The 11,859-nt window shown below is 40.5% G+C and overlaps 1 protein-coding gene across 2 annotated transcripts in view; it reads left to right on the top strand.

Moving 5' to 3' along the window:
* Positions 1-8,727, top strand: part of LOC129816782 (BCL-6 corepressor-like) — an 85,815-nt gene extending 77,088 nt beyond the window's left edge. For both annotated transcript variants that reach the window (XM_055871670.1, XM_055871671.1), the window contains 3 exons: positions 77-154; positions 6,520-6,664; positions 6,845-8,727. In XM_055871670.1, coding sequence (XP_055727645.1) covers positions 77-154; positions 6,520-6,664; positions 6,845-7,313 — 692 coding nt within the window. In that variant the 3' untranslated portion in view covers positions 7,314-8,727. The remainder of the gene's footprint in view (positions 1-76; positions 155-6,519; positions 6,665-6,844) is intronic.
* The last annotated feature ends 3,132 nt before the right edge of the window (positions 8,728-11,859 follow it).

Below are 11,859 nucleotides of genomic sequence, written 5' to 3'. Positions count from 1 at the left end.
CTCTCTGTCTGTCTCTCGCTCTCTCTCTCTGTCTCTCTCACCTAACGTACTGTTTCTCCCTCTCTTCTCCCTGTAGATTATTTTGCTGACCTGCAGGGCCGCTCTAATGATGACCCAGAAATCTATTGGGAATTCTATGGCAGCGCTGTGTGTGGTGAGTTCAGTGCTGTGCCTATTTGTGTGTGTGTGTGTGTGTGTGTGTGTGTGTGTGTGTGTGTGTGTGTGTGTGTGTGTGTGTGTGTGTGTGTGTGTGTGTGTGTGTGTGTGTGTGTGTGTGTGTGTGTGTAATATAACTCTGTATGTACTGTGTATCTCTCTGTCCTTAGTGGTGTGTTTGTGTGTTAATCTATCTAACTGTGTATCTCTCAGTCCTTAGTGGTATGTTTGTGTGTTAATCTATCTAACTGTGCATCTCTCTGTCCTTAGTGGTGTGTTTGTGTGTTAATCTATCTAACTGTGCATCTCTCAGTCCTTAGTGGTGTGTTTGTGTGTTAATCTAACTGTGTATCTCTTAGTCCTTAGTGGTGTGTTTGTGTGTTAATCTATCTAACTGTGCATCTCTCAGTCCTTAGTGGTGTGTTTGTGTGTTAATCTATCTAACTGTGTATCTCTCAGTCCTTAGTGGTGTGTTTGTGTGTTAATCTAACTGTGCATCTCTCAGTCCTTAGTGGTGTGTTTGTGTGTTAATCTATCTAACTGTGTATCTCTCAGTCCTTAGTGGTGTGTTTGTGTGTTAATCTATCTAACTGTGCATCTCTCAGTCCTTAGTGGTGTATTTGTGTGTTAATCTATCTAACTGTGTATCTCTCAGTCCTTAGTGGTGTGTTTGTGTGTTAATCTATCTAACTGTGTATCTCTCAGTCCTTAGTGGTGTGTTTGTGTGTTAATCTATCTAACTGTGCATCTCTCAGTCCTTAGTGGTGTGTTTGTGTGTTAATCTAACTGTGTATCTCTTAGTCCTTAGTGGTGTGTTTGTGTGTTAATCTATCTAACTGTGTATCTCTCAGTCCTTAGTGGTGTGTTTGTGTGTTAATCTAACTGTGTATCTCTCAGTCCTTAGTGGTGTGTTTGTGTGTTAATCTATCTAACTGTGCATCTCTCAGTCCTTAGTGGTGTGTTTGTGTGTTAATCTAACTGTGTATCTCTCAGTCCTTAGTGGTGTGTTTGTGTGTTAATCTAACTGTGCATCTCTCAGTCCTTAGTGGTGTGTTTGTGTGTTAATCTAACTGTGTATCTCTCAGTCCTTAGTGGTGTATTTGTGTGTTAATCTAACTGTGCATCTCTCAGTCCTTAGTGGTGTATTTGTGTGTTAATCTATCTAACTGTGTATCTCTCAATCCTTAGTGGTGTGTTTGTGTGTTAATCTAACTGTGTATCTTCTAGTCCTTAGTGGTGTGTTTGTGTGTTAATCTATCTAACTGTGCATCTCTCAGTCCTTAGTGGTATGTTTGTGTGTTAATCTATCTAACTGTGCATCTCTCAGTCCTTAGTGGTGTTTGTGTGTTAATCTAACTGTGTATCTCTCAGTCCTTAGTGGTGTGTTTGTGTGTTAATCTAACTGTGTATCTCTTAGTCCTTAGTGGTGTGTTTGTGTGTTAATCTATCTAACTGTGCATCTCTCAGTCCTTAGTGGTGTGTTTGTGTGTTAATCTAACTGTGCATCTCTCAGTCCTTAGTGGTGTGTTTGTGTGTTAATCTATCTAACTGTGCATCTCTCAGTCCTTAGTGGTGTGTTTGTGTGTTAATCTATCTAACTGTGTATCTCTCAGTCCTTAGTGGTGTGTTTGTGTGTTAATCTATCTAACTGTGTATCTCTCAGTCCTTAGTGGTGTGTTTGTGTGTTAATCTATCTAACTGTGCATCTCTCAGTCCTTAGTGGTGTGTTTGTGTGTTAATCTAACTGTGTATCTCTCAGTCCTTAGTGGTGTGTTTGTGTGTTAATCTAACTGTGTATCTCTTAGTCCTTAGTGGTGTGTTTGTGTGTTAATCTAACTGTGCATCTCTCAGTCCTTAGTGGTGTGTTTGTGTGTTAATCTAACTGTGCATCTCTCAGTCCTTAGTGGTGTGTTTGTGTGTTAATCTAACTGTGTATCTCTTAGTCCTTAGTGGTGTGTTTGTGTGTTAATCTAACTGTGCATCTCTCAGTCCTTAGTGGTGTGTTTGTGTGTTAATCTAACTGTGCATCTCTCAGTCCTTAGTGGTGTGTTTGTGTGTTAATCTAACTGTGTATCTCTCAGTCCTTAGTGGTGTGTTTGTGTGTTAATCTATCTAACTGTGCATCTCTCAGTCCTTAGTGGTGTGTTTGTGTGTTAATCTAACTGTGTATCTCTCAGTCCTTAGTGGTGTGTTTGTGTGTTAATCTAACTGTGTATCTCTTAGTCCTTAGTGGTGTGTTTGTGTGTTAATCTAACTGTGCATCTCTCAGTCCTTAGTGGTGTGTTTGTGTGTTAATCTAACTGTGCATCTCTCAGTCCTTAGTGGTGTGTTTGTGTGTTAATCTAACTGTGCATCTCTCAGTCCTTAGTGGTGTGTTTGTGTGTTAATCTATCTAACTGTGTATCTCTCAGTCCTTAGTGGTGTGTTTGTGTGTTAATCTAACTGTGTATCTCTCAGTCCTTAGTGGTGTGTTTGTGTGTTAATCTATCTAACTGTGCATCTCTCAGTCCTTAGTGGTGTGTTTGTGTGTTAATCTAACTGTGTATCTCTCAGTCCTTAGTGGTGTATTTGTGTGTTAATCTATCTAACTGTGCATCTCTCAGTCCTTAGTGGTATGTTTGTGTGTTAACCTATCTAACTGTGTATCTCTCAGTCCTTAGTGGTGTATTTGTGTGTTAATCTATCTAACTGTGTATCTCTCAGTCCTTAGTGGTGTATTTGTGTGTTAATCTATCTAACTGTGTATCTCTCAGTCCTTAGTGGTGTGTTTGTGTGTTAATCTATCTAACTGTGCATCTCTCAGTCCTTAGTGGTGTGTTTGTGTGTTAATCTAACTGTGTATCTCTTAGTCCTTAGTGGTGTGTTTGTGTGTTAATCTATCTAACTGTGTATCTCTCAGTCCTTAGTGGTGTGTTTGTGTGTTAATCTAACTGTGTATCTCTCAGTCCTTAGTGGTGTGTTTGTGTGTTAATCTATCTAACTGTGCATCTCTCAGTCCTTAGTGGTGTGTTTGTGTGTTAATCTAACTGTGTATCTCTCAGTCCTTAGTGGTGTGTTTGTGTGTTAATCTAACTGTGCATCTCTCAGTCCTTAGTGGTGTGTTTGTGTGTTAATCTAACTGTGTATCTCTCAGTCCTTAGTGGTGTATTTGTGTGTTAATCTAACTGTGCATCTCTCAGTCCTTAGTGGTGTATTTGTGTGTTAATCTATCTAACTGTGTATCTCTCAATCCTTAGTGGTGTGTTTGTGTGTTAATCTAACTGTGTATCTTCTAGTCCTTAGTGGTGTGTTTGTGTGTTAATCTATCTAACTGTGCATCTCTCAGTCCTTAGTGGTATGTTTGTGTGTTAATCTATCTAACTGTGCATCTCTCAGTCCTTAGTGGTGTTTGTGTGTTAATCTAACTGTGTATCTCTCAGTCCTTAGTGGTGTGTTTGTGTGTTAATCTAACTGTGTATCTCTTAGTCCTTAGTGGTGTGTTTGTGTGTTAATCTATCTAACTGTGCATCTCTCAGTCCTTAGTGGTGTGTTTGTGTGTTAATCTAACTGTGCATCTCTCAGTCCTTAGTGGTGTGTTTGTGTGTTAATCTATCTAACTGTGCATCTCTCAGTCCTTAGTGGTGTGTTTGTGTGTTAATCTATCTAACTGTGTATCTCTCAGTCCTTAGTGGTGTGTTTGTGTGTTAATCTATCTAACTGTGTATCTCTCAGTCCTTAGTGGTGTGTTTGTGTGTTAATCTATCTAACTGTGCATCTCTCAGTCCTTAGTGGTGTGTTTGTGTGTTAATCTAACTGTGTATCTCTCAGTCCTTAGTGGTGTGTTTGTGTGTTAATCTAACTGTGTATCTCTTAGTCCTTAGTGGTGTGTTTGTGTGTTAATCTAACTGTGCATCTCTCAGTCCTTAGTGGTGTGTTTGTGTGTTAATCTAACTGTGCATCTCTCAGTCCTTAGTGGTGTGTTTGTGTGTTAATCTAACTGTGTATCTCTTAGTCCTTAGTGGTGTGTTTGTGTGTTAATCTAACTGTGCATCTCTCAGTCCTTAGTGGTGTGTTTGTGTGTTAATCTAACTGTGCATCTCTCAGTCCTTAGTGGTGTGTTTGTGTGTTAATCTAACTGTGTATCTCTCAGTCCTTAGTGGTGTGTTTGTGTGTTAATCTATCTAACTGTGCATCTCTCAGTCCTTAGTGGTGTGTTTGTGTGTTAATCTAACTGTGTATCTCTCAGTCCTTAGTGGTGTGTTTGTGTGTTAATCTAACTGTGTATCTCTTAGTCCTTAGTGGTGTGTTTGTGTGTTAATCTAACTGTGCATCTCTCAGTCCTTAGTGGTGTGTTTGTGTGTTAATCTAACTGTGCATCTCTCAGTCCTTAGTGGTGTGTTTGTGTGTTAATCTAACTGTGCATCTCTCAGTCCTTAGTGGTGTGTTTGTGTGTTAATCTATCTAACTGTGTATCTCTCAGTCCTTAGTGGTGTGTTTGTGTGTTAATCTAACTGTGTATCTCTCAGTCCTTAGTGGTGTGTTTGTGTGTTAATCTATCTAACTGTGCATCTCTCAGTCCTTAGTGGTGTGTTTGTGTGTTAATCTAACTGTGTATCTCTCAGTCCTTAGTGGTGTATTTGTGTGTTAATCTATCTAACTGTGCATCTCTCAGTCCTTAGTGGTATGTTTGTGTGTTAACCTATCTAACTGTGTATCTCTCAGTCCTTAGTGGTGTATTTGTGTGTTAATCTATCTAACTGTGTATCTCTCAGTCCTTAGTGGTGTATTTGTGTGTTAATCTATCTAACTGTGTATCTCTCAGTCCTTAGTGGTGTGTTTGTGTGTTAATCTAACTGTGTATCTCTCAGTCCTTAGTGGTGTATTTGTGTGTTAATCTATGTAACTGTGCATCTCTCAGTCCTTAGTGGTGTGTTTGTGTGTTAATCTATCTAACTGTGCATCTCTCAGTCCTTAGTGGTGTGTTTGTGTGTTAATCTAACTGTGTATCTCTTAGTCGTTAGTGGTGTGTTTGTGTGTTAATCTAACTGTGCATCTCTCAGTCCTTAGTGGTGTGTTTGTGTGTTAATCTATCTAACTGTGTATCTCTCAGTCCTTAGTGGTGTGTTTGTGTGTTAATCTAACTGTGCATCTCTCAGTCCTTAGTGGTGTGTTTGTGTGTTAATCTATCTAACTGTGTATCTCTCAGTCCTTAGTGGTGTGTTTGTGTGTTAATCTGTCTAACTGTGCATCTCTCAGTCCTTAGTGGTGTGTTTGTGTGTTAATCTATCTAACTGTGTATCTCTCAGTCCTTAGTGGTGTGTTTGTGTGTTAATCTATCTAACTGTGCATCTCTCAGTCCTTAGTGGTGTATTTGTGTGTTAATCTATCTAACTGTGCATCTCTCAGTCCTTAGTGGTATGTTTGTGTGTTAACCTATCTAACTGTGTATCTCTCAGTCCTTAGTGGTGTATTTGTGTGTTAATCTATCTAACTGTGTATCTCTCAGTCCTTAGTGGTGTATTTGTGTGTTAATCTATCTAACTGTGTATCTCTCAGTCCTTAGTGGTGTGTTTGTGTGTTAATCTAACTGTGTATCTCTCAGTCCTTAGTGGTGTGTTTGTGTGTTAATCTATCTAACTGTGCATCTCTCAGTCCTTAGTGGTGTATTTGTGTGTTAATCTATCTAACTGTGCATCTCTCAGTCCTTAGTGGTGTATTTGTGTGTTAATCTATCTAACTGTGTATCTCTCAGTCCTTAGTGGTGTGTTTGTGTGTTAATCTAACTGTGTATCTCTTAGTCCTTAGTGTTGTATTTGTGTGTTAATCTATCTAACTGTGTATCTCTCAGTCCTTAGTGGTGTGTTTGTGTGTTAATCTAACTGTGTATCTCTCAGTCCTTAGTGGTGTGTTTGTGTGTTAATCTAACTGTGTATCTCTCAGTCCTTAGTGGTGTGTTTGTGTGTTAATCTATCTAACTGTGTATCTCTCAGTCCTTAGTGGTGTGTTTGTGTGTTAATCTAACTGTGTATCTCTCAGTCCTTAGTGGTGTGTTTGTGTGTTAATCTATCTAACTGTGTATCTCTCAGTCCTTAGTGGTATGTTTGTGTGTTAATCTATCTAACTGTGCATCTCTCAGTCCTTAGTGGTGTGTTTGTGTGTTAATCTAACTGTGTATCTCTTAGTCCTTAGTGGTGTGTTTGTGTGTTAATCTAACTAACTGTGTATCTCTCAGTCCTTAGTGGTGTGTTTGTGTGTTAATCTATCTAACTGTGCATCTCTCAGTCCTTAGTGGTGTGTTTGTGTGTTAATCTAACTGTGTATCTCTCAGTCCTTAGTGGTATGTTTGTGTGTTAATCTAACTGTGTATCTCTCTCTCTGTCTCAGAGTCGTTAGAGGAGGGCAGTGTGTGTGACATACTGGCGGACCCCCCAGGGCCAGAGGACAAGGACAGGAGGGAGCTCTTTGAGTTTGAGTTCTCCGACCGACCCCTCCTCCCCTGCTACAACATCCAGGTGTCCCTGTCGCAGGGGTGAGTACACACACAGATCAATCTGATTGGATAGGAGTGGAAGAGGGAAGGAGGAATACAGAGTGGTACAGAATAAGAGAGAGAGTTTGATGAAAGTGACAGATAAACCAAGGTCATTTATTCAACTCTTGTGAATCCCTGTGGTGCCGTATCTAACCCTCTCTCTCCTGCTCTCGTCAGGCCCAGGAACTGGCTTCTCCTCTCAGATGTTCTCCGGCGGCTGCGAATGTCTGCCCGTTCCTTCCGCTCCTCCTTCCCCCACATGGAGGTGGTGACGATGGCCGAGGCAGAGTTTTACCGCCAGGCATCTCTCTCCCAGCTCTTTTCCTGCTCAGACGAGCTGGAGGGCTTCCAGCCTGACAGCAAGGAGCTGCTGGACCTGGTGGAGGGGAGTGCTGAACTGGCCGCTCTGCTGGGTTCTAATCTGGAGTGCCTCGACGACCGCTGGGACGAACCCCCGGAGGCTAACGCTAATATTGACGAAAAGGCTAATGTCAATGGGAACATTAGGGCTATGGCTAATGCTAACAGTAACGTTAACGCTAAGGTCAATGGGAACATTAGGGCTATGGCTAAAGGTAACATTAGCGCTAAGACTAATGGTAGCACTCAAGTTAAAGCCAAGGCTAACGCTAACAGAAGGTCATGACCTGAACTTTGACCCTGAATTCTGAATCCCTGCTCTACAGTGGGGGGTTAAAATGGGTGAATGAATAAGACCACCGCCCTGAGATCTGAGATTGAACCCCTGCTCTGTACCTGTGTGCTGGACACAGTACAGACAGAGCAGCAGAGACTGAATATGTATGTCCATCAAGTAAAGATGGAGAGACGACTGTAACTTAACAATGGTCTTATTTTTTATAAATGTATTAATATATGTATAAATATATAAATATATCTGGAAATGTTTTCTCAATTTCTATCCTTCAAAGTGTGGTGTTGTCATGAATGAAAGGTTGTGTACAGAGGCGTCATGCCCATGTCACAGAGGCACGTTCCCTCTCAGATTTGTCCTGTTATGAAAAAATACATCCAAATTGCAATATATATTTTTTGTATTATTATATATATTTTTTGTAATACTAGCCACTTGGCTGTTTTATGAAGTTGGCTTTAGCTAGCGCAAATAGGTTCCCAATCTTCCAACCTCATTATTCACTAACAAGAAGCCATAGCTAGCTTGTCTAACTATTTTATCTAGCATGCCTGCTGGCACCGTTGGTAGACTTTAGAAAAGCAAACAATAACTAAATGTACTGAATAAGACTCACATTCCTTTCAATCTTTTACCCAGATTTAATCAGAGATGCAGTGAAGCAAATTTAGTTTCTTTTAAAAAAAGAACCGCCAGTCAGGAGGATATGCCGAAAGAAATAATACTTTTTTTTTTTGTTTTTACATAGAATTAAGCATAATGATTATGGCTCCAGATTTAATTTTTTAAAAGCTGTTTCAGGTGTTTGAAAAATGCTACATTCTCCAACTTCGGGATAGGGGGTCCTAGCCCACCTCCAAACCAACCCCCAACCAATCCTCACTCACTTTGTGCCCCCTCACATTTTTTGGGTGCATGACGCCCCTGTTTGTGTGTGTACAGTATGTGTGTTAAACAGTACATTATGTGTGTGTCAGTTTATACGGCAGTGTGTACAGTCTGAGCACTGAGGCTGCGCTTTTGAATGTGACATTTTGTGTTGATAGGAAGCAAACGTTGACGATCTCTTCTAATAGTTTTCTGGTCTGCTCAGACAGACTTAGTGCCCTCTTCACCCTCAGGCGCTGTTTTGAACCTGTGTTCAATCTGCTTCTCATTTAGTCTGCTAAACTGCAGAGAGATGTGTTTTTTGTATAATAGGAACGTTTTAAAGATGATGAGAAGATATTCGCCCTTCAGCACAGAGCTTGTACATAACAGGGTGGCTATTGCAGTACAGTATCAGTTTTACTGTTTGATGGGTCATTTTTTTGTTTTAACTTTGCAATTAAAATATCTCATTTGTATTTATATTTTACAAAAAAAATGCTTTAAAATAAATCTTAAAAACGGCAAGATAAAGTTATTCTGAATGTTTTGCTTCTCATTATGTGATTATTATTGAAGGGCTTACATGGACCCATCTAAGCTTTGGACATAAGGCATATATGTCCCTGGCTTTTCTAGACCCAGTCTGTCTAGTCTTGACCTACAAAGACCTCCAGACAGTTGGTGCAAAAGTTGTGCTGCTTCAATATTTCACCTGCACACATACTTGCATACTTGTTTAATGTAGCTAGACCGTTCTGAGCCCCATCCTGAATGCTCAAGGATAAGGGGGTGGAGGGGAGATGCAGTAGCCTACTCAGGAACAAGACAAGACTCCCTCAAGCCAAATGAAGCCAACAGCCTGGATAAACACATAGCTTTAATAAATACTGTTTTGTGGAGGTGACAAGTTTGCAAAGAAAGTAAATGATTGAACATCAAATGGGATAAAGCTGACCATAAAATTAAATAAAAATTACTTTACATTCAGAATATGACCCTGACATTCACAAATCCTTGGCATTACATCCTTAGTAGTCCTAAATCAGGGATGGCAACTCCAGTCCCCAGATTGGTGTCACTTTTGCCCCAACTCCAGCTAACACACCTGAATCCAATGATCAACTAATCATGACCTTTACTCTAGAACACAATTAGTTTCATCAGCTGTGTTTTCTAGGGATGGCGGAAGAAGTGACACCACTGGCCCCTGAGGGCTGGAGTTGCCAATAGCTGGCCTATATGGACCCTGGTTGGTTCATGTATGTTCATATACCCCCACTCAGTGGATGTACTTGATATTACAGGTGAAGAGAAAGTGAACACGGATGTTTTGTACTACCGCAACCGTCACCCAACCAATGCTCGATCTCCAAGGCATTCCTAGTCGATCGCCTAACATTTCTGTAAAAAACCCAACGATATAAGCTTTGTGTTCCTATTTGTTTTATTCGTTTCGCGCTGTTGGTGGTAGGCGCACTTGATTCAGCAGTCCTAGCGCCGGGGAGGCAAAGCGTTTCCATTTTGAACCCTTCAGGTGTCTGAAGGTAGAACTCCGCCTACCCTGCAGACCCAGAGAGTAAACCAAGTGCCTACCGCTGGCCAATCAGATAGCCCAGATCACCGTGAACGCACATTTCCTTGAGCCATAGACGGTTAAAAGAAATCTGGAACGCACAGCAAAGTTGATACTGTGATATTTCAAAACTTCGAAAACCATTACTAGAGAGAGACTTAAGAATAGGCTACAGAAAATAGCTTCTGTTTTAATTAGTACATTCATTCTTAATAAACATATATTCTTTTACTTTCTCACGATTTCCACTTGCTACAGCAAGAACTGCAGCTGCAATGAATGCAGTGGCGACCCATCATTCAGAGCAGGGCAGAGCCCCACCTGTTTTGAGTCCTGATCTGCATGTTACTTAGGCATTACTACGCGTCACATATCAGTTTACAAACAATGTAAAAAAAAATAAATATATATATATATCATTGAGTTAATAAAGCCGCATACAAACATGGTCTCTTTTTTGTTTTCTTGAGTAAGACAGCTACAAAATGCAGGTGTTTCAGCCCAGCTCGGTGCTTTCTGTAGTGGTGGGGCAAGCCAGCAGAAAATATGGAGTGTTGCGCCGTGATTGGCCCAGTGTTCTGTCACTCATGGGGACACTACGTCTTGCCAAGTCTTAGGGTAGACCTAAAAAATTCTAGCCCCTTGGGTGCTACCATAGAATTACATTAGAAGTGCCCATTCAAGAAGGCTCAAGGTCATTTGCCACAGATAAAATGATGTCAAATCACATTATATCTTCAGTAGCTTTGATTGGACTGATCATGTCAACATCATACTTTCAAAATCTTAGCTAGTAGTCATGAATCAAGTCGACAATCTACTGGCAAATCCTTTTTAATCCTTGTAATATGAAGAGAAATAATGAAGAGAAATTATAGATCAAACGTATCGGTGCTCATCGGCCATTGGACATAAACACTACACAACAAGTTGGAAATCGCAAATTCAACAATGAGTGGTTTGGAAGGAGTCCGTGGCTAACTGCAAGCATTGCAAAGCAATCATTAGCCTGCTATTCAGTGGAGTGGCTGTGTGGTCCCAAGTCTAAGACTAAGGGTCTATTTTCTTAGTTTAAAATTATAAACATTCAACATGCTGTCAATGAAGCATGATATTTTATTTATTTATTGTACCTTTATTTAACTACACAAGTCAGTTAAGAACAAATTCTTATTTTCAATGACAGCCTAAGAACAGTGGGTTAACTGCCTTGTTCAGGGGCAGAATGACCTTGTCAGCTCAGCGATTCAATCTTGCAACCTTTCGGTTACTAGTCCAATGCTCTAACCACTAGGCTACCTGCCAGGCTCAAAACAACAGTTAACTCGAACCTGCAAAATCTGACTTTAGTGAGTTCAAGACAACTGGGAACTCTGTAAAAACGAGCTATGACTGGGAAAATACGTTTTGAACTTTCATCCAACTCGGAATTGTAAAAACGGAACTCGGCCCTCTTTCTAGAGCTGAAGATCACTGACGTCATCATGAATCAATTTTTTTTTTTTAGTTCCTAGTTGTCTTGAAAGCACAATTAATCCAGAGAATGCCAGACTTTGATGACAAAGTTTGATGTCAGAATTTGCCCACAAAGGACCGCCGCAACACCTTCCTGTTCAAGTGAGCACAGCACAACAAGGTGAGTCCAAAACTGTATTGTATGCTGCTGCATAAATGATGTAATATGCCAGGGAAATGTAGCTAAGAAAGTAATACTGTTTATGTTGTGCAGTAAGCTGTTAGTAGCCCATGTGCCTCACCCTAATAATTTGGTCTATTTTCACTTCGTATTTTCACCTACTGTTCTGACTTGGTGGTGCACATGTAGCCTATAACCTGTTTTTGAGAAATGCAATCATTGAATATTGTAAGAGCTTTCATTGTGTGCTTATATGCCCCCTTTATTTATCCTACAGCTCTCACTTGGTGTACATGGAGAAAACTGTAAGAACGGCCCATGTTCTGAATTCTGTTGCTGTACATGACACTCTAGAGCCAAACTGTTATAGACCTATATCCATCCTGCCCTGCCTCTCTAAAGTCTTCGAAAGCCAAGTTAACAAAAAGATCACTGACCATTTTCAATCCCACCGTACC

This window comes from Salvelinus fontinalis, chromosome 19 (genome assembly GCF_029448725.1).
Source record: "Salvelinus fontinalis isolate EN_2023a chromosome 19, ASM2944872v1, whole genome shotgun sequence".
Taxonomy (NCBI): Eukaryota; Metazoa; Chordata; class Actinopteri; order Salmoniformes; family Salmonidae; genus Salvelinus; species Salvelinus fontinalis.
The sequence above is the reverse complement of the archived record's forward strand: the minus strand, read 5'-3'. Positions and strand labels throughout refer to the sequence as shown.